Here is a 24,567-nt window from a genome sequence, read left to right as displayed (position 1 = left end):
CGCCGCCGCCGCCGTCGCCATGCTCGACTTCTTCACCATCTTCAGCAAGGGCGGCCTCGTCCTCTGGTGTTTCCAGGGCGTCCGCGGGCCCGCCGCCACCGCCCCCGTCAACGCCCTCATCCGCTCCGTCCTCCTACAGGTGAGGGCGGGGCGGGAGGGGGGCGGACGGGGCCACCGGGGGAGGTTGGGCGGGACCATCTACCTGAGGGGAGGGGGGGCTGGATGGGACCATCGGCACGGGGGGTGGGATGGGGGAGCTGTGAGGGGGCCGTGAGAGGAGATGGAGAGGCTGTGAGGGAGCCGGAGGGTCTATGAGGGGAGCTGGAGGGGCTGTGAGGGGTAACGGAGAGGCTTTGAGGGGGCTGGAGGGGAGGTGGGGGGTAACGGAGAGGCTTTGAGGGGGCTGGAGGGGCTGTGAGGGGTAACGGAGAGGCTTTGAGGGGGCTGGAGGGGAGGTGGGGGGTGATGGAGAGGCTTCGAGGGGGCTGGAGGGGTTGTGGGGCTGTGAGGGGGGATGGAGGGGCCGTGAGAGGTAACAGAGAGGCTTTGAGGGGGCTGGAGGATCTGTGAGGGGGGCTGGAGAGGAGGTGGGGGGTGATGGAGAGGCTTTGAGGGGGTTGGAGGGGCGATGGAAGGCTTTGGGGGGACTGGAAGTGCTGTGGGGGCAGTGAGGGGGGCTGGAGGGGGGCGGTGAGGGGTGATGGAGAGGCTTTGAGGGGGCTGGAGGGTCTGTGAGGGGTAGTGGAGGAGCGGTGAGAGGACTGGAAGGGCTGTGAGGAGCCATGAGGGGGGCTGGAGGGGCTGTGAAGGCGGCTGGGCGACCTATAAGGGGTGCTGGGGCAGCTATGAGGGGTGCCAGGCCACCTGCAAGAGATGCTGGACCCCTTTTTGGGGAGGGTGGGGGTCAGCGGGGGGTGACAGGGATGATTTTGGGGTCTCCTCGCTGCTGGCGCCCCCCCCTTGTGACAGTTCCTCTCCTCTAGGAGCGAGGCGGCAACAACTCCTTCACCCATGAAGCCCTCACCCTCAAGTACAAACTGGACAACCAGTTTGAGCTGGTGTTTGTGGTGAGTAACCTCTTTCCAGCCCTGAAACCCCCGAGGGAGGGGGGGTTGCCTGCAAAAAAAGGGGTGTTCAAATGTGGCTCGGTTGGAAAAAAGCTTCCTAAAGTGGGGAGGCTTTCCGCTGCCTTCCCAAAATCTGACGGGGAGCCGTGGCTGACCTGGCGAGGAGGCTTGGGAAGACGAGCAGCTCCTGCGTTGAGAATGGGAAGGTTTTTCCTGGCGTGGTGTTTTCTTCCTCCTTCCCGTGCCAGCAGCTGCCCGCCTTCCCAGCGGGGAAACTGAGGCCCATTCAGAGCTGAAACGGCACGGTGGGGCTCATACGTTGGGAAAAACCCGGTCTGAAAACAGGGGGAACGGTTACGGTTTAAGCAAATGGGTGATTTAATTGCGTCAAGCTGGAGCTCGCCTCCCAGAACTGGTTTGGCTCCTGGTTCTGGGATTTTGGGGGCGCGATGTGGCGGTGGAAGGGTCTCGGGGAGCCGAGTGCCGATCCTGGCGTAGCCGCTTCCTCCCGAGGGAGCGCGGTGGACTTGGCGGGTGGATGGGGGTGTCTCTTGGTCAGAGGCCCCTGCGCTAGCAGCTTATTTTAATCATCTGCGATAGGATTAAAACTCATTCAACCTCAAATAGGAGCTGTATAGGCTGCTACATTCTAATAAAACTTTTTACTTTGACCAGATCTATTTAAAAAAAGCCAGAAACGTGTCGTCCTCTTTACTTTTGAGAATGTTTTAACGCTCTCGCTTTCAGTCTGCCCTTATCTTTCTAAATCCACACAACCTTCGGCGTGTGCCTAAAGATAAGCAAACACCTTGCTGCTCTTTTGCTACGTGTCTTTGTTGCCATGAAACAGTCAAGCCATTTTTATTAGCGTCGCCTTTTAAAGCGAACCTCAGGGCTGTGCCGTTTTATTTTCCTGTTTTTTGAGAGCATATTAAAAGCTCGGGAGGCCAGACTAGAAACCGTAGCCTGAAGCCTGCCGGAATTAAAGAGCTCCGTATCAAACGGAGAGGTTTTTGCTTCCTTGCCAGCTAGACGCTGCAGTGAAATCAGCTGAAAGAGCAACGTCTTTTCACTGTGCTGCTTTGCAGGTGGGGTTTCAGAAGATCCTGACTTTAACCTACGTCGACAAGTTGATAGACGACGTTCATAAGGAGTTCAGAGACAAGTATCGCAATGAGTTCCAGCAGAAAGGCACCCTGGGCCTCCTAAACGGCACCTTTGATTTTAAAGACGACTTCATGCGCCTCCTCCGGTAGCAGAGCCTGGTTTTCTTTTTTTTTTTTTTTTTTTCCCCTCCGGTTTCCATTTAGAGTGGAAATAGACGGCGGGGGTGTGGGGGGAAGAGCTGAAATTCAGGCTAACGGGCCACCTCCCCGCAGGGATGCAGAGGAGAGCAGTAAAGTCCGAGCTCCCACGGTAATGAAGACGTTTGAGCAGTCTCTCAAGTCCCAGAAGACTGTCAAGTGTATGATAGAAACCCGAGGGGAGAAACCAAAGGAGAAAGTCAAGAACAAGAAGAACAAAGGTTCCAAAAAAGAGGGTGAGTTGATGGGAGAAAGATATGGCGGGGGGAGAATAAATATTCCAGAGCTTTCCCGGTCCTCTCGTAGCACCCAGACGCTGGTCTGAGTTCGTATCGGGGCTCTTTCCGTCAGGGATTGAAGCTGTCGCGACGCCTGGTAAAGCATCGGCGGGTGACAAGCAGCCCTCCGCAGCCGGGGAGAAGGAGGAGCTGACCAAGGATGAAATCCTGCAGAAGAACCGGGAGGAATTCTTCAAGAGACACATGAAAGCAGGGGAGAAGTCCAGGTCGGTCACGAGGACGCGGTCGGTCTACTTCAAACCAGCTTTTCCTGGTGTCCCTCAGCCATGGCCGAGTCTCTCTTTCGGTGACACCCGCATCCTTCCTTTCCTCGACATTATTCCTTTTTCCTTACTTCACTGCTCGCCGGGGAGACTGGGAGAGGGCGTCCTGGGGGTGGGAAATAGAGCCTGATCCCTTCCCTGGGAGAGGCAGAAACCCAGCGCGTGCCTGGGAGAGGTCCGGACCTCTTTTTGCTGAGGCTTTGCTGCTGTGAGCAAAGGGCAGCGGCGCATCGATGCCTGGCTCGAGCCAAAGCGGCCTGATGCAGGGTTAAAGTTCAGATAAACTCTGGAGACTCGGAATCAGCCAGGTTTAGCCTTAATTTCTGCCTTTTTTGGGGTAATCCAGGCTTTTAGTTTTCACGCCTTCTAAGGTGCCGCTTCACTGCACTGAACAAAGCGTGTTTCTGGTCTTTATTTCGGCAGATCTCCAAAGCCCGAGGCGCAGAAGGAGAAGGGGAAGAAGCCTCGAGTGTGGGATCTGGGGAACTCTAATGCCAAAGTACTTGATTACAGTAACTCCGCTACCAACGGCAGCGCGGAGGCTTGTCCCGTGGAGGAATTTGACCCTGATATAGTAAGGAAAAACGGGGTCGCTCCGCTTTAGTGCGTTGTTCTGGGATCAGCTGGGCGTTGCAAACCCAGCCTGGGCTCCCCGGTTGGCTGAGAAAGTGCTAGAAACGGGGACGGCAGCGCCCAGCCCCTAAAGCTGCTGCCTAAAATGTATTTTACTCCAGCTGCAGGCGGCGCTGGAGGGCTTGAGCAAAGATCTCCGCCGAGCTGCCTCTGCTGCCAGCGACAGCTCTTGTGGCAGGGGGAGGTAACGGTAAGCGGCTGCCGATTTTTCCAATGTGCCTCTTTTTTCCCCCCGCCTCGCAGGCCCTGGGAGATCGAAATCGTGAGCCCGGCCGCCTCTACGACCTTGAGTACGAAAGCGATGATGAAGCTGAAGAGGAGAAGGTTATTCAGAACCCTTCGAAACCCAGGTAGAGGCTCCTGCAGCCCCTGCTTGCCACGCGCTGCTTGGTTTCTCTCCCAGTCTAACCAGTAACGCAGTGGGGACAAATTGGTGTGTCCGGCAGCTGCGTGGTGGGCTCTTCTTGTGTTTGGTTGTGGCGTGCCCGGTGGGACTTGCTCCTCAAACCCAAAGATAACTCCTCTGCTTCTCCGCAGCACGAAGAAGGGTGGCCTGGGAGGCATGTTTGGCATGCTGAAAGGCCTGGTGGGCTCCAAGAGCTTGACGAGAGAGGACATGGACCCCGTACTGGAGAAGATGAAGGATCACTTGATCGGTATGTCTGGATCCGCTCCGAGAGGGGCGGTTTGAGGTGGTTCCCCGTGCTCCGTCGGGTGGGGCGCCCACAGTTTGGGACGTTCTTGCCCACAGGAAACTGTGGTTCCTGCCTCGCCTCTGGGGAGCCCTCAACAGTGCATCAAAAGCGGGGGGGCAGCGGTCTAGACTGGTGGGGATCCTGCACACCGACTCCATCCTTCCCTTGACGCCGATGTCTGGTGTGCGCAACCTCCTCAGCAGCGCTAACTTCCCCCCCCCTCTCTTGTCTCTTTTCTCAAAGCAAAAAACGTGGCAGCTGAGATTGCGGTGCAGCTCTGTGAATCGGTGGCTAAGAAACTGGAAGGGAAGGTGATGGGAACGTTCACCAGTAAGTGGCCTCCTGGCTTGTGGTTTGGGCCTCAGGAGCGTTCCCCAGGCGTGACGGCTTCTCTTTCTATCTCCTCCTTCCCAGCGGTGACCTCGACGGTGAAGCAGGCCCTGCAGGAGGCTCTCGTGCAGATCCTGCAGCCCCAGCGCCGCGTGGACGTCCTCCGCGACGTCATGGATGCCCAGCGCCATCGCCGACCCTACGTGGTCACTTTCTGCGGCGTCAACGGTGTCGGGAAGTCCACCAACCTGGCCAAGGTAGGACATGGTCCTCCTGGCTCTCTGGGATCAGCGCTGAGGTCGGGCTGCGGCTCCTAACGGGCTTTTTTTGATCTCTTGCCACCTGCAGATCTCGTTCTGGCTCATCGAGAACGGTTTCAGCGTCCTCATCGCTGCCTGCGACACCTTCCGCGCGGGTGCGGTGGAGCAGCTCCGCACCCACACCCGTCGCCTCAACGCCCTGCACCCTCCGGAGAGCCACGGCGGGCGGACCATGGTGCAGCTCTACGAGAAGGGCTACGGCAAGGACGCCGCGGGGATCGCCATGGAGGCCATCTCTTACGGTAGGTGAAAAACTGGTGGTGAGAGAGGCTGTTTTGGGGCCGTATCCTGCTTAATGTTGCCTCCACCTCTCCCCAGCTCGGAACCAGGGCTTTGACGTGGTGCTGGTGGACACGGCGGGCCGCATGCAGGACAACGCTCCCTTGATGACGGCGTTGGCCAAACTCATCGCCGTCAATGCTCCCGACCTGGTCCTGTTTGTTGGGGAAGCGCTGGTGGGAAACGAGGCTGTGGATCAGCTGGTGCGTGTTTTCTTTCCTGAAAGATCGGGGAGGGGGGAAAACCTGCTTCAGCAGGTTTTATCGGAGATTTGGACAGTGGCAGCGCCACAAATGTGTTCCTCGGATCCATTCTCTCCCTCAGGTCAAGTTCAACAAGGCCCTGGCTGATCACTCCATGGCCCAGACGCCGCGTCTCATCGACGGGATTGTCCTCACCAAGTTCGATACCATCGATGACAAGGTAGGGAGACCGTCGAGATGGCTCCGTCCGGAGCTTCCCGCTGGTGAGCGGGAGAGACGGGAATTGTCAAACACGGGATTTGCAGGCTAACGGTGCCGCTTGTCCTCGGCAGGTCGGCGCCGCCATCTCCATGACCTACATCACGAGCAAGCCCATCGTTTTCGTTGGTACCGGACAAACTTACTGTGATCTGCGAAGCCTTAACGCCAAGGCCGTGGTCACAGCGCTCATGAAGGCCTAAAAAACCCCACCAAATCGCTGTTTGCAGATGTCCGAGAAGAACATGCTTTACCCCCGTTACCGACTAGTCTTTCCCGTGTAGTGCAGAACAGAATGAAGGGATACCGGCGCCAAGGTTGTTTTGGTTTTTTTGGTTGTTTTTTTTTTTTGGATAAAACCCCTTTTATCCAGCAAAACCCCTTCCCCTGGCTTCCTTCATTCTGTTTTAAGTGACGCAGGCTCCCTGGCGGGGAGGCTGAATCCAGAGCTTTGTATTGTTCGTGCTGCACGGGGAGGGGGGGAGCAGCGCAGCGCAAGGACCTTGCTGTGCTTTTTGGGAGGATTTGAAGGCGTTTTTGGGGAGTTGCTTTTGCTTTTTAGACCAGCTTAGGGAGGACAGAGGGATGACTTTTGTCAGGGGCGAGCAGGACAGGTGCCGCTTAGCGGCAGCGGTAGAAGATCTGGCTGTTAATGTTGCTGCTAGTGGCAGCTCCACCGAAGCTGATAAACCAAAAATGGCAACGGCCTGCGCTGGGCTGGAGGGGGAGATGCTAAATTGCCTTAAAGTCCCCGTTTCTGTCGTCGCCGGGACTCCGGAGCAGGGTACCCGGACAGCGTGAATTTGGGTAGGAGCCGGAGAGCTGCGGCAGCTTGGTCCCATAGGGCTAACGGCGGCCGGAGAAGGAAAGCAGCGTGTCCCTGCCTGGCTCCTGCCCGCTGGCCTCAGTGTTATTTGCTAGGAAAAAAAAAAACAAACAAAAAACCAAAACCAACCCAATTAATACTGGAAGATAATGGTGGCTGCTTGCTGCTTTCCTGCACCCTTTCTTCCCCCCCGCCCCGACTTCGAGTGCCTCTTGATCCCGGTCTGAAGTGCTACACTGAATAATACAAAACTCTCTTACGATGTCTTGTAGCTCTGTATCGCAGATGTGCTCTAGTGCAATAAATTGAATGCTGTCTGCTAAGAGACATAATTTATATAAAATAAACTTCATAATTTGTTCTCTGTGTATAAATACCTTGCCCCCAGCCAGGAGCTGTTTCCTCGGGCGTGTAAATCACACACCAGCCAAAAGTGAAGTGAACAGGCCTTTAATACAAGCTTCAACATACAAAATACTGTACAGTATAAAGACAGGACTAGAAAACTAGAGCTTCAAGTAAAAAAAAAACAAAACAAAAAAAAAAACCCGCTCAAGTTTCATGTTTTTAATCGAAAGTACAGAATACAAAAAGCACTAAGTATGAAATTAGAGGAGGCTGCAGCTCCTGCAGGGAGACCGCGCTCCCCAGGCGTGCAAACTGTGATAAAAAGATAATTACTACGTTAAACCGGGCGTCTCTCCGAGGAGGCTCGGGCTCCTGCCTGAAGTGTCCCGGCTCTGGGTGCGTGTGGGCAGCAGCTGGAAGGCAGCAGCTGGAAGGCAGCGGGCTTCCATCTTCCCCGAGACGGGCCTTAAACCGCGCGGGCCTCCCCGGGAGCTGCCGGCTCTGCTTTAGGTCGGTCCTGGGGAGTCCCGGGCTGCGGCACAGGTCCTGGGGCCAGGCTGGTGCTCAGGTGCTGCATCCTGCGGGGAAGCAAAGGCTCTGCAAAACCTGCCTGGGATCCCGGGGAGTCCCAAAGGGGCTGGAAAGGGCGAAGCCGCTCGGGAGAGTCTTTACCTTTTATCTCGGGGTGGGCAGCGGCGGAGCCGTTGAGCTGTTGTCCCTCCTTGGGCACACCTAGGAGAGGGCGAGGAGCGGGTGGACGCACAGCACCGAGGGGGCTGCGCAGGCACAGGGAGCCCCGGCGCGAACAGCCAGCGCTGCCGGCTGGGTTTTACCCTCCAAACACACGCCAGCGAGGCTCTGGCTAGCCAAGCTCCCTTCTTTTCCCCATTTTTATGATTTATTAGCAAGATCTCTTGTATGTTAAAGCATTAGCTCAGGCTGAGCAGCACGAAAGTCAGGGAGGTTGAAATACCCTTTCACAAGAAAGGGAATAAACAAGTGCAGCTGATAAATAATGTTTGGATGGGTGGGAAGCTGCAGAGCTGTTTAAGAACACACACAAACCCCAAATTCAGCTACGCTTGCAGACAATTTTTGGGGGGTAACAAAAGAAAAGCTTAAGGAATAATAAATATAGCACAGGGAACGGGGGCTATTAACGCTGCCTACACTCCAAAGGCCACGGTGACAGTCGAGAACCGCGTTGCGGATGACAGGATCCCCGAGCGGTGGCCGTACGCAGACCGCCACCCCGCACAGCCCGTAACCCCGGTACCTGTTCGACCCCGCATGGCGATCTCGCTCGTCAGCCTCTCAAAGTACTCGGGCAAGTCGGCGTATTCATCCCCGTAGGAAATCACTTTAATCCCTTTGTCCAGCATGTTCTCACGGAGCTTCTTAAATTCATCCACGTCTCCCCTCCGTACGAGCATGAAGTGCTCCAGGTCTGACTTGTGCTTCACAGCCTCTAAAAACAGGGCCTGAAACGTGGTGTCATCAACAGTCCAACCACAGCCCAAGAACAGGAATGACTTATTTTCATACAGCTTCTGAATCTCCCGCTTTAAAAAAGGGAAAGATGTTCTTAGTCAAGGCAAGCTTTACCTTCCCAAGGCACAAGAGAGAGCACCTGCCTTATCGCTGATGAGACTCTGCAGGAGGGTCATCACTCAATCGTCCTCAACACAAGCGTGCTGAGGTGGTTTTGCAGCTCAGCGGGAGCGTCGACCTGCTGGAGGGTGGGAAGGCTCTGCAGAGGGATCGGGACAGGCCGGATCGACGGGCCGAGGCCAATGGTGTGATGTTCACCAAGGCCAAGTGCTGGGTCCTGCACTTGGGTCACAACAACCCCGTGGACGCTCCAGGCTTGGGAGAGCTGCCCGGCGGAAAAGGACCTGGGCGTGTTGGTCAACAGCCGGCTGAATATGAGCCAGCAGTGTGCCCAGGTGGCCAAGGCGACCAACAGCACCCTGGCCTGTATCAGCAATAGTGTGGCCAGCAGGAGTGGGGCAGTGACGGTCCCCCTGTACTGGGCACTGAGGAGGCCCCACCTCGAGGGCTGTGTCCAGTTTTGGGCCCCTCACCACAAAAAAGACGTTGAGGGGCTGGAGCGTGTCCAGAGAAGGGCGACGGAGCTGGTGAGGGGTCTGGAGCACAAGTCCTGTGAGGAGCGGCTGGGGGAGCTGGGGGTGTTCAGCCTGGAGCGAAGGAGGCCGAGGGGAGACCTTCTCACTCTCTACAGCTCACTGAAAGGAGGGGGTAGCCGGGGGGGGTCAGGCTCTTCTCCCAAAGAACAGGTGATAGGACAAGAGGAAACGGCCTCAAGTTGTGCCAGGGAAGGTTTAGGATGGATATTAGGAAAAAATTCTTCCCCGAAAGGGTTGTCAAGCATTGGAACGGGCTGCCCGGGGCAGTGGTGGAGTCACCATCCCTGGAGGGATTTCAACGACGGGTAGATGTGGTGCTGAGGGACATGGGTTAGTGTTAGGCACTATCAGGTTGATGGTTGGACCCAACGATCTTAAAGGTCCCTCCCAACCGAAACGATTCTATGCTTCTAGAGAATCCATCCCTCCTCTTCTATCTCACAAAAGTCAGGTTTCTCCCACCACCCTGCACGAAGCCCAGTCTTTAAACGCAGCCGAGTCCCTGCCTGGTTAACGTCCGGGCTTGCCAGGGAAGCGCGAGATGTACATACACAGCGTATGGGACCCCAAAGCACCCCCTGCCTCACCATGACCTCCGTGTTGCGCAGCACGTTCTGGTAGCCGGCCGGGTGGAGCACTATGCCGCTGGGGTTGGTGTAAACGCCATGGATGTGCAGGACACTAAGCTTCCTCTTCTCCTGCGCCCACTCCAGCACCTGCGCAAAACAAACCCCTCCGGAAATGTTAGCGAGCGCATCGCGTTAGCGTCCACGGCGCTGTTGGAAACACGGCGGTGGGGAAGCGTTTCAGAGAGGCAGCTTCTTCCTCGTGTTCCGTCTTATCTCCTCAAGAGGTCATGAGTCCACCAGCCTCTACATCACGGCCCACGGTTACATCCTACGGCGCTTGTTTGGCTCAGCACTTCGGCTGAACGGTGAATGCAATGGGAAGAGACTGAATCAATTCACTGAACTCAGCAGAAAAAAGGGGAAAACGGTGGAAAAATTATGTCAGCATGTTTCTCTAGCCTACAGAGTTTTATTTCTTGGCCCCTCTTGGCTCTCAGAAGATCTGGGGAAGCTCGACAGCTGAGCTTCATTTCAGAAAGCCACTTCCAAGGCTCTCGGTTTACTCCTGCAGACCTTAGCTCATTTAAGCTTGCAATAATTAGAATGCTTATTCGTAACACTGTAAGTACATCTTGCAGCCATGCAGATTAAGAGGTCATGCAGGAAACGTGAAGCACAGAAATGAGTCAGAATGGAAAGAGACCTACACGTGGCGCGTGTTTAACAAGCAAACAGAAGGACGAGATGCTCTCCACCAGTAAAACCCAGGGCGGCAAGAGGAGGTGGGCAGATGGCGAAGAGCTCAGGGTTTCACAGTCTGATTTTCTGCCCGCCTGGGGCAGAATGAGGGAAGCTTGCGTGAAGCGAGCAGCTACGAATCCAAACGCACGGCAGAAGAAGCCGGAGCAGGCGAGTAACCCGGCAGGAGCCACCCAGCCATTTTCAGAAAGAGGAAGCGGGGCCAGGGGGAAGCCTTCAAGGCTGCAGCCCCGAAAACGCTCTGTCACAGAAAAGCACTCCGCAGCAGGTTATAAAAATAGAAAAGCCAGCTTTGCGTCTCGCACGGAGTTCCCTGTGTCGGTTAAAAACATCACCCCAAGCCTTATGTGGAAGCGAGGGCTTGCGGTACTTCAGCAAGGCCAAGCCAGAGGTTTCAAGGACAGAGATCAAAGAAATACCGGGCTTAAGGGCTCCTCCCGAGCAATGGATGCCAGCCAGCAAGCACAGCGTTTCAGAAACTAGCATCTGTCTTCATTCCTCTGCTGACTGCCCCAAATGGTCAGAGCCTCTGCTCGGAGTTTGTCTAACGTCATTTAGATTACTATGAACAGCGCAATCCCCTTACACGGGCGTGAGGGCACATCCCACAGCAGCCGCTGTCCCGTCCCAGCTCAGCACTGATATTTAAAACAAAAAAAAAAATCATCATCGTTTACCTTCTTTTCATCAGTGAGGTCAAGAGACTCCAGATGCTTCCCCTGGTGTGCTGCGTACAGTTCCAGCAGGTTATCGAAGTTTGTGGTTAACACAAGTGCCCCGTTTTCCATCAAGTGAAGCACGGACTGAAGCAGCTGCTTCCCAGAATCTTCCATTTTAGATTCCAGGTCATCAAACACCTCGTATAAACAGTCTTTGAAAAAGGTTGAGCGAACGTTGCTTGTGCGCTGAGAAGGGAAGACAGATTAAGATCAGAGTCAGGCTTCTTTTAATGCTTCATGCTAAACGACCCACGTAATTCTCAAAGACCTCCGCAAAGCCGCAGGGCCTTGCAAGGCAAACACAGAGCACGTGCTGCATTGAGGCGGATATTCCCCCCCGCTCCCAGCATACTCCCAGTGAAATACCCAAAAGCCGGTGTCCCCGGCAGAGTTATGTCTCCAAGGCCCCTGGCACTTGGGGCTCCTTGTAGATAGAGGAATCATTGGAGATGGAGACACGCCGGAGAACCAAATTTGGCTATTTCCAAAAGCCAAATCCTACGCTCGGGGCCGAGCACCGAATATTTACGTACAGTGCTACAAGCGCACTCACCGGAGACAGCTTCTGGATGAGGTCGTGGGCAACGTGAACCAAGTTCTTGTCTTCATGGAGACACTTTTGAAACCGTTTGCTCTCTTCATCTTCCAGGAGATCAAAGTCAATAGCAGCATCCAGGAGGGCCTGGATTAACCCCTTCCAAGACTTCAGCGCTGGGACCTGGGGAGCAACTGCTGCACTGATTCCTGTCCCGATCACCAAAACCAGTTCCTGAGGCTTCTTGGTTTTGAGGCTTGGCAACAGCTTCCTGCAAGAGGAGAAAGTAGCACAGCTGGTACCATCACCAACGGAAGGATGTCTCGGGTGGTGGCACATGCAGACCGAGGACAAGGGAGGTACCCTCTGCCTACATTTCGAATCAACATGTCCGTTAGGGTCCTCTGATAAACAGAGGATGGGAGGAGCAGCTCGGTATCCCTTAAAGACAGGGATCAGCATCACAAATGCCCACAATTACAAGGTACGTCATTACAACATCTTTGGCGATCGAGACCGTTACTGGGGAAGTCAAAAGCGCCCAGGAATACTTCCGAAGCGAAGCTAATTCAGTTAAAATTTGGAATAAGGGAGGTCTTGTTAATCATAGTTACCTGGAAGCTAGCAGAAAGGCTGGAGATGGTGGAAAAGGTATGGTGAGCACTATGGAGAATGTTATCGATGTCTGTAGAGACACATACATAGTCTATACGGACTGAGACAAAGCACGCATCGGACCCCCACGCGGGGAGTAACCACCACCGTGACTGCTCCTGGTTTAAATAAGGTGCCGAACGGGGGCCTGAAGACAGCAGCCCCATTGATCCCAGCACAAAAGGAAGGAAGCGAAGGCTTCCTGCCAGCTCTGCCCTGGAGAGGACCTTCCCACCCCCCAGCCCCTCTTTGCTGAGACGACCACTCAGCAGGACCAGAAATCCCTTCCCTGTTACGCCTGCAACATAAATGGGATCTTCGAAGCCAATCTTTTGGAAGCCCAGATGATAGGAAGTCTCATCCAACAGCCGCGTGGCTGTATTCTCCTTCTTCCTCCTCCCCTCGTCCTTATTTTCCTAGCTTTACACCTGCACAGCGCTTTTAAATGTGATATTCATTATTTATTAAGTAGATGTGCTTCTCCCCATCATGCCTTGCCCCGTGTCAAGCTGCTTTTCTGAAGGAGGGGACCGGCTGCAGCTTCCCAGGGGATGGAAGCAGCAGCCCGGGGAGGCAGCTCATTTGGAAGGAATGTTTTTTATCTGCAAACACGTGATATTTAGCAAGAAGGGGAAAGGAAACCGACATCACACAGATGAAGCTTTGCCTTCCCTCTGCTATTGCCTATGAAAACAGACGAGTTAACCCTTTTACGAGGTCTTCACTGTTAGTGGCGATAAATGGGCTTTAATTTTGGGACTGCAAGCCTCACATGCAAAGAATAAGCTAGTATTCGTGCTAATGAGCCAGTATAAAAACACAGCCAGAAACCTAGGGACTGAAATCCAAAAGAATAACAAATACACAAGCCCTAACTTTCTATGCGACAGCTCCGAAAGAGGCATTCTGTTCCCACGCTGATAAATACATTGTTTTCTACCCTGATATCCTGAGCAAGGGAAAAGTAATCTCCCAGCCCCTTTTCTCCTCTTTCCACGGTCACTGGACCAACCTTGAGACCAGGGCTCCCTGACAGGAACTATTCTCCAGCCCTCCACAACTTGTAAATAAATCAGATTAGTGGAAGACAACTCCCTAGAAGAATTAGCTTCTCATTTGCAGACGGCGATGCCTTAATACCTGAGTCCATGCTATTGCAGCAGCCACAGTACCAGCCCTGACTGGAAAGAAGGGTGGGTATGTCCCAAGTTGGCATCATGCTCAGCTTGAAAAACTGTAAGACGACCTACTAATTAGTACAGGGAGCCTCCAGAGTGGAATTATTTAGCCTTTACATGCAGCAAAATCATACTAATTTGAGTAATTGCCTGTCCTCCCGGGAACCGGTGTCCAACTGAAGCAAAGTAGCACGACCACCGCACCTGGCGTGACGCTCTGTGTGGACAGGACCTGAGCTAGGGTTAACACCGACAAAAACCACGGAGACAGCGCAGGAAAAACCAGCTTTCTCTGCAGCCACGCATCCTGGCTGAGGGGTTAAAAAAACACACCGCAATAAAGTACATTCAGGGTGTTAAGGTCTTTGTTCCACGCACCGCAGGAAAATACTAGTTACAGGGCACGGCTAGAGACAGTGCGCTTTTCTTGGATCAGCAGCCGAAACGACTGCTGGGGCTTGGTGCCAAGTGTCATGCTCTTTAAAGAACAATGCAAGGTTAGGGAAAAGCTCTTATGAGAAGAAATTCACTGGAGTATAATTAAATTTACCTGGGCTTTTTTGCAGGTGGCATTCCATCTTCCAACAATGTTTCTTTACCCAGGCTCACCGTAGAAGCCATCCAGTTTCTATAGTAGACAAATCACCACAAGCAAAGTCACTACATATATGCAATACGACGTGGAACAGACCACAGGATTTTGTCGAGCCAGCTCTTCCCGGGTGGATAAATACTGGGGTTTGTTATCTTTATGAGATCACCTTCGGGCTGAGAATTGCACTTTTTTGTTTCTGAACTTTGCCCCGCGGCTCACAGACACATCCGTAACTTCCTTTACAATGAAGCTCAATAAAATCGTAAGGCTGTTTTGTTCAAAACCGGGTTGCAGTCGCCACTGGCAGCCCACTGTTTGCCAGACCCTTCATTTCGCCTTGGCCGTTCATTTTTGCCCCCAAGCCCATACCTTGGAGCAGGCGCGCTCCCCCCTTCCAAGGCGATGCCTGTCGGCAAACCTTGGGAAAACAGCGGGAGGGAAGAAAGACAAAAAGATTTCTGTTGGCTACAAAAAGCCATGGGGAGCGTTTCATTCTCCGGTGATGAGAGAAGGATTACCCAGCCCGCCATACGTCTACACGCGGTGAGATATGACCTTAAAAGTTTGATGTCTGAGAACTCTATCAACAGCCCATGCCATAAAATACCAAAGGTCTGCCAGCACATGGTCCTCTCCCACTCTGCCTCTCCAAAATAAGACTATCAAAAGGGAAAGAAAGCAGACAGAACTGTTCACCCTTGTCCATTTTTTCTTGCCAATTGTAATGAAGAGTCCAGCAAAAATTCTGCTAGGCATGCTTTTGCCAAAAGGAAAAGCCGTGCAAGAGCTGCTGGCCCAAAATCACAGTTCTTTAGAGGCTTCGCAGCCTCGGTGACATCTCAGCATTTGTCGTACAGATGAGATGCCTGCGATTGCTTCACTGCAGCAAAGCAGCAGCACTGGCAGGTGAAACTTTTATAGGTGGAAACCTTAGCTACGCTGCAAATGTTGGCAGGGAGCATTTAAGGAACGGTCCCAATAATTCGGGCAACCATCATCTTTCAATGCTGGATGATGAAAACAGGGCACACCGACTCCCGCAGACGCTCAGATACAGTATGCCTGCCACTCTCTCATTTCTGACCACTTCTGAAAACTTTCTACTTATCATCACAATAATAATAATGATAATAAATTATTATAACAATAATATAATAATATTACAACACCTCAGAAAGCTGGTTTTAACAACCTGTCTCCTGAAACACCACTTAGCATGTGTTGCCCCTCAAATAACTAGATTTTTATTTTACTGTAGAGCCCAGATTTTGGATAAAAGTTTCAAATGCATTTTGCTCCCGCCGACTGCTTGCTCCTCCCGGTTTTACACCCTCTGCGCTTGCAGGGCCCCGAGCCTTCTCCACCGCACACCCTTTTGAACGTTGTACCCTGTATTTTCCCAACCCACTGTCGAACCCGACAGTAGTTCGATGCTGTTCTGACAACGAACCTCTGCGGACTCGTGCCCCCCGAACGCCTCCAAGCATCAGGCCATAAGGTGAAGCATTTTGGGGAGTTAAACCACTGGAAAAACACCAACTCCTCCGAAGGGATGTCTCTCGGGGAGGCAGGAGGACCCACCGGACACATGATCAGTCAGGCAGTAACATCAAACTCGCCCAGAGTGAACACAGCCAAGCACAGTCAGGATGGAAAACAAGAAGGGGGGGAAAAAAACCTCCTTTTTTTCTTTCCAGTAGGGTAAGATCTCTCATTTTGGATTAGCCGATTCTTTTGAAAGAATGGGCTGCTGCTGCAAAGCCAGCCAAATTGTAATTTAGATGAGCTAGGGACAAAAGCACGTAACCTTCGTTAACTGGAATATTTAAGAAGACTGTAAAGCAACACGCTGAACCCCTGCTACTGTCCAGATCTGCTCTCAACTCCCTCCAAGGCACCTAACAGCCCAAGGTCAAACCTTCCCCAGTTTCTCCACCAGCTTCGTTTACAGATCTAATTTAAGTTTATATTGCCTTTAGGTTGCGAGTTATCAGCTAAGTCTCAAATATCAAGCCTGTTTATAAACTCCTTCCTAGGCCTTCCCAAGTTTTGCTTGTTCACCTGCCTGAGCACTGCTTCTATTTGCGTTCTTTAAACAGCAGAAATGGAGCCATTAATTCAATTTTTAAGTGCCTCTTAAAGACAAAAGTGTCTCTAAAGCACTAAGGACAGTTCAAAAGTAATTTTGAACTTCGGAAAAAACACCTTTTATAAATGCAGTTACCAAGAAATGGTTGTATAACATCAGGAACTTCAACCTTCATTTCTATTTAATGCAGATAGCCAAAAAGGAAAAAAAATAACAAGTCAGAAATAATGTCATCATAAATAATTCTGTCTCAAAAAAAAGTGCTTATTTCTCTTAAGAACACGATCTTGGACATTCAGCCAAGAAATCTAAACCTCCAGATTTTAGGCCTGGGGAGAAGGTCTGCTCTCCAGGGGGACAGATCACGCCGGCACGGCCGAGGTAACTGACATGAAATAGCATTACCTCAGAGCGTGGCACCACTGCCGCAGGGAAAAAAGCACCGAGGGGACCCCGCAGGACTGGGCCATGCCGTGAACGCGGGTGCCACGAAGGAGAGGGAGCGACGGGCACTTACAAGGTAAGAAGCGTCTCTCCAGTCCTCCTCCTCCTCGAGACGTCGGGAACTTTCCAGCTATTTAGACTACAGGGAGCTGGAGAGAGCGTAAACATCAAACTCCGCGGGTTCTTGGCTCGGCTACCCCGTCCTCCTGTCACAGTGTAGTCTCTCATCACCTTTATTAGTGGCACTAAGCTTATAGAGTCCCTGCAAAGGTTTGCAGCATTCTCCTTCCCAGAAGAAATCAGTTAATTTATGCTAAAGCCCTCGAGGTACAGATTTCAGCGAGGAATCGTTATCTTTAAATGATGCCCTAAGTTGCCAGCACTGAATAAACCTAACCACAACAATTCCATATGTAATATAAAGAAGACACTGCTGCAAAAATGCCTGAAATACAAAGATGTATCCCAGCTACAACCGAACGCCTAAACAAAGCACGCGCCAAATTAACGCTGAGGCTCACACTGAGTGTATATTTACAAAAACTTTGCCATAAGTCTACAAAACGCGACTACACCGCTCAGTCAACGTCAGACCCCAGCCTGCAGAACCACCCCAGGAAATTTAGATGCTTTTTCCACCGAAGGAGAGGAGGATGTCACTGCGGACATCCTTTGACTGTCCCCACGCTCAGCAGCTAACAGACAAGTAAAGCTACATCTGAACATTTAAGGTTTAAGGAAAGGAAAAACTGCATGCATCCAGCTCAGTGCTGGAAGAGGGGCTCCTCTGGAACAGCCCCACCAAATTATGTAAAGAAGCAAATACAAATTCATTGCTCATAAATTATTTTTAGCTTCTTTGAGTGCTGAGAAGAATGACTACCAGTGAGGGCGTAATTCAGATCTCCTTTTTAAATTAAGTCGCTTTAAGGTGTTGGGATAACACAAACGTTATGTTACGGTTTAAAATCCTCTACGTTTCTGCTAGAAGAATCTGAAAGGATGTTAATGGGTTGTTCCCTGGCCGATTCCCAAGATCTGTCCCTCCACGTGGGAGCCGCAATTGGAGCAGGCCCGCACAGCTCCTCAAAACCGTCCTAGAGAGCGACAGGCTTCAGCAATAACGGGAACCAGTGGCGCGAGGAAAACAAGCCCTGCCTCTATTCGCACCGGTGTTATGAACACAAGATTCAACCTCCTCAGATGCGAGTTAAAATACATCAGAGGTTTTTATTCAATGCTGTGATTCTCCACGTGCTTCGGGCTCCCACTGGCTTCGGGAAAAACGAGAGGGAGCGACACAGGGAAGGCTGGAAGAGGTCTGCATCCCAACAAACTCACTACGGAGCCCGGATTGCCTGACAGGCGCCAGGTGGGCTTCGGTCTGCCCAATTTAAAGCCCAGCAGATGAGGCTGCAGGACAGCCCGCAAGCAGGAGCAGGGCTGGCTTTCCAAGAGCATTTCTGGAAAGCAAAGCAGGCCGGACATGCTGCCGGGGGTGGGGGGTTTCACACCTTCAGGGATGCCCGGCAGCTCGAGGCCTTACCTCTCCTCTCTGCTGCTCCCCCTCCTCGCCCCCTCTCACTCTAAACCTGAGGGAAAAGCAAGAACACGGTACTTCAGCAGGCAGCGAGGAGGCCGAGAGGGTAAAACCGCCCAAGACGGCGGCTTTTTAAGAGGGAAGGCACTTCGCAGAGCGGCGCCGCTGAGGGGAGGCTGGGCCTCAGGGTCTCCCCCGCCATGAGGCGGCCCCCCCCAACCCCCTGGGGCTCACCCCCAGCCCCCTCGCCCCCTCGCCCCCTCTCGGGCTCAGCCCGGGCCCCCTCGCCCCCCGGGCAGCCCCGCAGAGCCCCCTCCGTGCGGGCGCAGCGCCCGCCGCCATCGCGGGCCCTCGGCGCTCCCCTCATGGCGGCCAGGGGCGCGCGCGACCCCGGCCCGCCGTCACCATGGCAACGCCCCCCTCCTCCTCCTCCTCCTCCTCCCCCCTCCCGCCCGCCACCACCCCGCACGCACCTGGCGCCGCGCGCCCGACCCACGGGAAGGGATTGGCCCGCCCCCCTTCCGCCCCGCCCTCTCATTGGCTCGTAGGGGAAGGGGCGGGACTATCTCGCTTCCGCGCCGAGGAGGCGGGGGAAGGACGCGCGCTTGCGCGAGAGTTCGTCTCTGTTCTCGCGATACTTGCCGGGGATATAAAAGGCGGTGTGCGCATGCGCCCAGCACTCCGGGCCTGTGCGCGGCGGGGGAGGTTTGCGCGGCGGGCGCCTGTCAGTGGCGGTGTGAGAGGCCGGGGGCCCGCTCTCTTTCTCTTCCAGGGAGCCTGATTGCGCCCTGTGTACCCCTGGGGCCTGCCTTCCTCGAGCGGCCTCTCTGCTTGGGCTTATGCCCCTGCAACGATGTCTCTGGCCCTGTGAGCGAGTAAGAGCAATGCTTGGCCTCGTCGGGCTGTGGTAATTCCATGTGAAGGCGTTTGGGTATATTCAGAGCACTTCAAGAAGAGAAGCTGTTTTCTGGCTTTCAGGGTCGTTGTGCATTGCTTTGTGTTGGCGCCATAAATAAACAGTGTTGATGGTGGGTGTAATTAGGGACAGAAATGGCCTTATTTTCTCACCTGAATGCCTTTCTTGGCGTTCAAGGGGTTGGCTTGGACCCTGCCTTATGCTCGCCCTATCCTCACGCTGTTTCCTTGATACTCTCCGCAGGCTTCTCCATGGTGGCTGGCCAGGTGACACCGTAGCCAGGGGATTTCAACGCGGTGCTGCTTCTGGTGGGTCAAGGCGCGTTGTGAATCAAGCTGTGCTTTCTTAATTACTCTGCTGCCTTTAATAATGATTATGTTCTAGCTAAGGCAGGGGTGGAGGTCGATCCGGTGGGGTGTTGCCCCTTGGGGACTTGGGGTGGTGTTTGCCTTCGGGGCACGTCCTTGTTTGGGGAGTTGATTTTTGGGGTGGTGGCAGCAGCAAAGTCATCAGCCCCAGGGTGGGAGAGGGGAAGGGATTAATTAAGGGAGGCAGTTGAGCAAAATGTGTCAAAACGGGACAAGTGGTGCCTGACCCACGGCTGACAGCTGCCTGGGGGTCCCCGGGAGGCTCAGCGCTGTTCGACCTTGGGCTTTTTCCTTTGTGATTTGGCTGACGAAGGGCCGGCTGGTGGCTCCCGCTTGGTACCTGGAGGAGAGGAATGCAGCCGGGGTGGCAGCAGGGCAGTGGAGGGAGCTTGGTGCTTTTGGGGGGATTCGTTACCTCTCTGTCCACGGGCTGCCTTCATGCGCCCCATGTTCCTCTCGCTTGCCGCTCTGTGCTCCACGATGGGCCGGGGGTAGTGTGTGCCCACCAGGCAGCCTGCCCGCTCCTGCACGGACCGTGGCGCCTTCCAGGGCTCGTAGATGTACTCAGCGGGGAAATCTTTGAGGATGGGAAGGTATTTTCTACGGCGAGGGGTTACAGCCACCAGGGAGGCCACCCCCTATTTCACAGGGCTTCGGGTTTTGCGCCTACCGAATGTATGCCCCGTCCCGATCAGTCTTCTTGCCGAATGCGATGGGCGAGTAGACATGGAAATATCGGTGGAAGAAGGCACTTCCTGACAGCCACAGCCAGTTGCCGGCGTTGAGGGACCAGTCTGCATCTAGCAGGAGCTCCTCAAAGACCTGTGGGACACCACGGCGGCATGGGGACCAGGTCCCCAGGAGCCCGGTGGGTGCCAGTGGGTGTCTGGGGAGGCCTCCTGACCTTCAGCCCCTCTTCCCAGGAGACCCAGAGGTCCCCACGGGTGAGGAAGCAGGCAACGGCGTGCCGAGCAAGGTGGTGGATCCAGCCCTCGGAACGCAGCTGGGTCATGATGGCATCGATGAAGGGGTAGCCTGTCTGGCCCTGGTGCGGGGCATTGGGGTTAGACGGGGCAGGGGGATGTTTTTAAGGGGGTCAGAGGATTTGGGGCTTATCCCCAAGGGAAATACCTCCCTCCAGGCGCGGAGATGCTGGGGGTTGTCATCCCAGTCGACCTGCAGGCAGACGGGGTTGCCGACCATCCGGTCAAAATTTGGGATGCTGGCACTGGCGGTGTAGAAAAACTCCCTCCAGAGGAGCTGCCCGTGCAAGGAGACGGGGGGCTGGGAGTGCTTGCGCTGCCGGCAAAGGCAGGATCAGCCCCACCGGCCGAGGCTATCTTCTCCAGCCCCCCACCCCTTCTGCAGGGTCCCTCTGGCTCACCCTCTTCCCACCCACCCCAAAATTCCCACCTCACCCCTTGGTAGACCTCGTCCAGCCGCCACCAGAAGGTGCGAACCGACAGGCAGCCGAATTTGAGGTAGGGGCTGAGGACGGTGGTGCTGGGGCTCAGCGAGGTGGGCTCCGTCTCGGGCTTCTTGAAGCCACACACCCAGGCCTGGGTTGGGGACACACAGCGGCGTCATGTTTTGGGATGAGGGGGATGCAAAGCAGCCCTGAAATTAGGGTGATGGGCACCGAGCACTGACCGTCCTCTCCATGTGCACATCGAGCCGGGCGAGCGCCGCTGTCTCCCCGCCGGGGTAGAGGTGAGGACCCACCTTGGTGGGGTCCTGGCCCAGCTCCTCCAAGGTGGGGACCCCATAGTCGATGTCATGGCTGACCTGGCACGGGGTGCAGCAGCCTGGGGCACCATGTATGGTGGGGGTGTGACATCATCACTCCGCTCCAGGGTGAACAGTGAGGGAGATGCTGACCCAGCTTTGTGCTCTAACCCCCCGAGCCCACCCTGTGCTCACCTCGGAGATGTTCCTGCATGAGCGCCGGGGCTGGCTTCTCGGGGGGTCCGAGGGACGCCAGGAGGCTCTGCAGGCGCTTGTAGGTCAGGGGAGCTTTGCCATCGTTCAACGCGAGGATTCTGGGGTGGGAGATGGAGGGACATGCTTGATACCGGTGCTTGATCCCCTTGTACCCCGAGGGATGGGGCCAGGCACCCACCTTTCAGTGTCGTAGAGGGTATGGGACACCTCCCGGACCACCTCCACGCCGTGCTGGGCCGCCAGCTTGGCCACAGCGGTGTCGCGCTGGCGGGCGGAGGGTTCGGTGTCCACCTCGAAGGTCAACCGTGTCGTCCCCCAGGCATGGAAGAGATGGGGGAACACCTCCTCCGGGCAGCCCCGCACCACGAACAGCCTGCCAGGGAGCTGGGTGGGCACGAACCCCCTCGAGACCCCACCGAACCCCCTCGAGACCCCACCGGGACTCACCTGGAGCCCATTTCCCGCAGTCTCCCATCCAAGTCCCGCAGAGCATCGAGGAGGAACCGCCAGGCGTTAGCGCCCACCCGGCTACTGGAGGGGTCGAGGATGAAGAGGGGATGAAGGCGGCAGCAGTCGGTAGCTGCCGCCAGCAGCGCTGGGTTGTCGTGCAGCCGGAGACCTTTCCGAAACCAGTGGATGGAGCTGTGCTGCATGGCCCCGGGCGTCCTGGTGGGATGCGACCTGGGAAAGGAGAGATGGGGGAGGATTTTTCTGGGGGGAAAAGCACCTTGTTTGGTAAATTTAACTCAAAAAATAAGCGAGAGTGGCAGAGATGGACTTGTTGGTGTCTGGTTATAAAACCAGGGAGGGAAATGGGTCCGGGCTTGCTGGTGAGGGCTGGGCATGGTGACGCCTGGCTGGTGGCGGATGTGGGAGGGAGGCCCCGGGGAGGGCTGGCTTCCCGGCCCCGCGGGATCGCGGCTGACTTCCCCTGCCTGCGCTTCCGCACGGCCAGGCGGACCCGGACCTGCCGGCAGTGAGGAGGTCTCGTGGGGGACGGGGGGCAGGCTGCAGAGGGACGCGGCAGCTCCTCTGCTCTCTCCCTGCGGAAGCTGGTGGGTGTCCCTGTTCTCCCCTCCATCTCAGGGCCGCTCCATCGGGAACCCCTCCCAGATGGTGAGGCTGTGAGGCTGGATCCAGCCTCTCCATTGGCTGTGGATCCCATTAGGCTCCAGAGTGAACATGCTGCAGCCAAACTCTCCTTTCCCACCCAGGTGATCCCAGAAGATCTTCCCCCTTGCTGAACCCAGGGGCTGATGCATCCCCTTTCCCTGCCCCGGTGCCTGATTCCTGCATCCCAGGTAGGCATCCCCCAGCTTTCCCCCCTGCCGTTCCCCATCCATGCTTGTCATTCAAGCCACGCTTGAAGTTTTTGCTATTACTAAGCGGTTGCTTGCGTGGGGAGTGTGGTTTCCGCGGGCGTGCTGGGGTCTTCCCAGCATTTGTCATGGTCCTGCGCCGTTTTCGGGGTGGGGGGGAAAATGTCAGCGTGACTGGGGGTGTTTTATTTTGGAAGGGGTGACGCAGCGGAAAACAGCGGCCGCGGTTGCTCCTGGGTACCCGCAGGGAGGGTCTGGGCACCCCAAACCATGCCGGGAGCACAATGCCGAGGCGTGGGCTGGCAAGGGATGCTGGGGATGCATGGATCTGGGAATCACCCAATCCATCTTTAGTTTGCCAGCAGCTGGTCGATCTCCGGTGATCCCCACTTCATCTGCAGGATCCTTTCCGCGCCGCTGGGAATGAGGGGCTCTGCTGCCTGTCGGCTCTCGGCCTCGCTCGCTGCAGGTGCGTGTCTCCGCCGGGGGGGGGGATGAGCTGGTGACGGGCGGTAACAGCGCAGGAGACAGGCAGGGGCTGCTTGAGCCGCTGCTCCCAGCCCTGCTTGAGGTCAAAACGCTCCTTCCCGGCAAATTTTGGGGGAGGTGGATAAGGAAAATTCTGCTGGGGGTGATTTTTGGGGCTGCAGGCAAGCGTGTGTCCCTGGAATAAACCCCACTGAGCTCTCTGGGTTGAGACCCACCGTGGGGCGGTTCCTGCACTCCTAATTTCTTTTTTTATCCCTTTTTTTCTGCTGGCAGGACAGGTTTCATGCCGGCGATCGGCAGCTGAGCAGCACGGTGCCTGCTATGGCCGGTGAGTCTGGGCTCGGTTCATGCCAGGGGTGGGATAAACCCTCTGTCTCTGTCCCCTCCCTGCCGAAACACAGGGGTGCCCATGGATAGCTGAGGTTTTAGGGTCTGGGGTGGTTTTTGGGGGACCAGGGTGAGATCCCACCCGGCTCTTCCCATCTGGAGGTGTCCCACTGAGCCAGCCGTGCCGCACAAGCCCCTTGGGAAGCCCACGGGGGTGCTGAATCCTGACAAACGTGGTCTTTCCAACTCCGCAGGCTGGTTTAGGCGTCTCCTGCACAAGCCCAAGCCCAGCTCGGTGGAAAGCAGCCTCAACTCTAGCTGCTCTGCTTCATCCTCACCTTCCTCATCCTCTGCGGAGAGCTCCGGCTCCTCTCCCAGCACAAGCCTGGCTGGATCCGTCTGTCCGTCACCCATCTCAGTGTCGGACATCAACGCCTCGGGCAGCGCCCGGTGGACCAAGAGCTACGATGTCTGCATCTGCCACAGCGAGGTGGACCTGGAGCTGGTGGAGGAGCTGGTGTCCTACCTGGAGGGGCAACCCGAAAGCTTCCGTTGCTTCCTCCAGCTGCGGGACGCGACGCCGGGAAGCGCGGTGGTGACAGAGCTATGCGACGCCGTGCAAAACAGCCACTGCTGGGTCATGCTCATCACCCCCAGCTTCCTCCGGGACCCTTGGTGCAAGTACCAGATGCACCAGGCGTTGGCCGAAGCTCCAATGGCCAACGGGCGCACCATCCCGGTGGTGAAGGATGTGGATCGGAAGGATTATCCCAGGGAGCTGCGCAGCCTCTACTACATCTACATGGCGGTGAAGGAGAAGAGCTTCAAGCAGATCAGAGACACTGTTGTGCGCTGTGAGTATGCCGTGGGACAGTGGTGGAATGTCGCTCTGGTGGGGTGGAGACCATGGGAAGGGACCAGATTCCGTAAATTTATTTAAGTAGTTGATTATTTTTCTTAGACTAATCGGTTGTTAATGGGGCTCATCTGCTTCCGCAGACCTCCAGGAGCTGTGCCAGAGCTCCAGCAGCGGGATGGACTAGTGCCGGGAGCCGACAGAGAAGTCCCCGCGGCGTTTCGGTGCTGCCACGGCTGGATCCGGATGCGTCCACGTCTCGAGGGGACGAAACCGAGCTGCTCGCACCAGCCCTGG

At 55.3% G+C, this 24,567-nt stretch overlaps 4 protein-coding genes across 16 annotated transcripts; 2 read left to right on the top strand and 2 right to left on the bottom strand.

Annotated features, from left to right (window-relative positions):
• The first annotated feature begins 5 nt into the window (after positions 1 to 5).
• SRPRA (SRP receptor subunit alpha) lies at positions 6 to 6,779 on the top strand. Its single transcript, XM_063355139.1, has 14 exons — positions 6 to 139; positions 984 to 1,067; positions 2,156 to 2,319; positions 2,447 to 2,607; positions 2,723 to 2,876; positions 3,357 to 3,507; positions 3,810 to 3,916; positions 4,104 to 4,222; positions 4,505 to 4,591; positions 4,676 to 4,848; positions 4,940 to 5,153; positions 5,230 to 5,393; positions 5,515 to 5,613; positions 5,726 to 6,779. The coding sequence occupies exons 1-14, from the start codon at positions 20 to 22 to the stop codon at positions 5,852 to 5,854; spliced, it is 1,926 nt and encodes a 641-aa protein (XP_063211209.1). The 5' UTR covers positions 6 to 19; the 3' UTR covers positions 5,855 to 6,779.
• Positions 6,780 to 6,925: 146 nt separating this feature from the next.
• Positions 6,926 to 18,561, bottom strand: FAM118B (family with sequence similarity 118 member B). Of its 7 annotated transcripts, XM_063355142.1 has the most exons (8): positions 16,588 to 18,039; positions 13,937 to 14,014; positions 11,573 to 11,825; positions 10,978 to 11,205; positions 9,560 to 9,688; positions 8,102 to 8,387; positions 7,498 to 7,557; positions 6,926 to 7,403 (listed from the first exon to the last, which is right to left on the bottom strand). In XM_063355142.1, the coding sequence occupies exons 1-8, from the start codon at positions 16,740 to 16,742 to the stop codon at positions 7,390 to 7,392; spliced, it is 1,203 nt and encodes a 400-aa protein (XP_063211212.1). In that variant the 5' UTR covers positions 16,743 to 18,039; the 3' UTR covers positions 6,926 to 7,389. The 7 variants fall into 7 exon arrangements, with proteins under 7 accessions (XP_063211212.1, XP_063211217.1, XP_063211216.1 ...); XM_063355147.1 differs by lacking the exon at positions 16,588 to 18,039 and having other exon boundaries at positions 6,926 to 7,431; XM_063355146.1 differs by lacking the exons at positions 6,926 to 7,403; positions 7,498 to 7,557; positions 16,588 to 18,039 and adding exons at positions 18,061 to 18,106; positions 18,528 to 18,550 and having other exon boundaries at positions 7,564 to 8,387.
• A 177-nt stretch (positions 18,562 to 18,738) lies between these two features.
• Positions 18,739 to 24,555, top strand: TIRAP (TIR domain containing adaptor protein). 5 transcript variants are annotated; one of them, XM_063355135.1, is made up of 7 exons: positions 18,739 to 18,929; positions 19,214 to 19,278; positions 22,494 to 22,580; positions 22,953 to 23,067; positions 23,361 to 23,415; positions 23,669 to 24,268; positions 24,414 to 24,555. In XM_063355135.1, the coding sequence occupies exons 5-7, from the start codon at positions 23,409 to 23,411 to the stop codon at positions 24,455 to 24,457; spliced, it is 651 nt and encodes a 216-aa protein (XP_063211205.1). In that variant the 5' UTR covers positions 18,739 to 18,929; positions 19,214 to 19,278; positions 22,494 to 22,580; positions 22,953 to 23,067; positions 23,361 to 23,408; the 3' UTR covers positions 24,458 to 24,555. The 5 variants fall into 5 exon arrangements, with proteins under 5 accessions (XP_063211205.1, XP_063211206.1, XP_063211204.1 ...); XM_063355136.1 differs by having other exon boundaries at positions 18,739 to 18,961; XM_063355134.1 differs by having other exon boundaries at positions 18,739 to 19,082.
• LOC134524874 (cryptochrome-2-like) lies at positions 19,293 to 21,944 on the bottom strand. Of its 3 annotated transcripts, XM_063355129.1 has the most exons (10): positions 21,727 to 21,944; positions 21,458 to 21,652; positions 21,259 to 21,377; positions 20,989 to 21,143; positions 20,757 to 20,897; positions 20,470 to 20,637; positions 20,243 to 20,383; positions 20,009 to 20,160; positions 19,754 to 19,938; positions 19,293 to 19,678 (listed from the first exon to the last, which is right to left on the bottom strand). In XM_063355129.1, the coding sequence occupies exons 1-10, from the start codon at positions 21,930 to 21,932 to the stop codon at positions 19,602 to 19,604; spliced, it is 1,539 nt and encodes a 512-aa protein (XP_063211199.1). In that variant the 5' UTR covers positions 21,933 to 21,944; the 3' UTR covers positions 19,293 to 19,601. The 3 variants fall into 3 exon arrangements, with proteins under 3 accessions (XP_063211199.1, XP_063211198.1, XP_063211201.1); XM_063355128.1 differs by having other exon boundaries at positions 19,293 to 19,938; XM_063355131.1 differs by lacking the exon at positions 19,293 to 19,678 and having other exon boundaries at positions 19,777 to 19,915.
• Positions 24,556 to 24,567: the final 12 nt, after the last annotated feature.

Source organism: Chroicocephalus ridibundus, chromosome 18 (assembly GCF_963924245.1).
Source record: "Chroicocephalus ridibundus chromosome 18, bChrRid1.1, whole genome shotgun sequence".
Classification (NCBI taxonomy): domain Eukaryota; kingdom Metazoa; phylum Chordata; class Aves; order Charadriiformes; family Laridae; genus Chroicocephalus; species Chroicocephalus ridibundus.
The sequence above is the reverse complement of the archived record's forward strand: the minus strand, read 5'-3'. Positions and strand labels throughout refer to the sequence as shown.

Bases quoted from the DNA above. Each gene is read 5' to 3' on its own strand.
- SRPRA (XM_063355139.1), top strand. From the start codon at position 20: ATGCTCGACTTCTTCACCATCTTCAGCAAGGGCGGCCTCGTCCTCTGG. The intron at 140-983 runs GTGAGGGCGGGG...CCTCTCCTCTAG, and splicing joins TCCGCTCCGTCCTCCTACAG to GAGCGAGGCGGCAACAACTC. The intron at 4,223-4,504 runs GTATGTCTGGAT...CTTTTCTCAAAG, and splicing joins GATGAAGGATCACTTGATCG to CAAAAAACGTGGCAGCTGAG.
- FAM118B (XM_063355141.1), bottom strand. From the start codon at position 16,742: ATGAGAGACTACACTGTGACAGGAGGACGGGGTAGCCGAGCCAAGAAC. The intron at 11,826-13,936 runs GTAAATTTAATT...CTCCTCTTGCAG, and splicing joins CCACCTGCAAAAAAGCCCAG to GAAGCTGTTGCCAAGCCTCA. The intron at 11,206-11,572 runs GTGAGTGCGCTT...TTCCCTTCTCAG, and splicing joins TCATCCAGAAGCTGTCTCCG to CGCACAAGCAACGTTCGCTC.
- LOC134524874 (XM_063355128.1), bottom strand. From the start codon at position 21,932: ATGCAGCACAGCTCCATCCACTGGTTTCGGAAAGGTCTCCGGCTGCAC. The intron at 21,653-21,726 runs GTGAGTCCCGGT...GCTCCCTGGCAG, and splicing joins CTGCGGGAAATGGGCTCCAG to GCTGTTCGTGGTGCGGGGCT. The intron at 20,898-20,988 runs GTCAGTGCTCGG...TCCCCAACCCAG, and splicing joins ATGTGCACATGGAGAGGACG to GCCTGGGTGTGTGGCTTCAA.
- TIRAP (XM_063355135.1), top strand. The intron at 24,269-24,413 runs GTGAGTATGCCG...CTGCTTCCGCAG, and splicing joins CAGAGACACTGTTGTGCGCT to ACCTCCAGGAGCTGTGCCAG.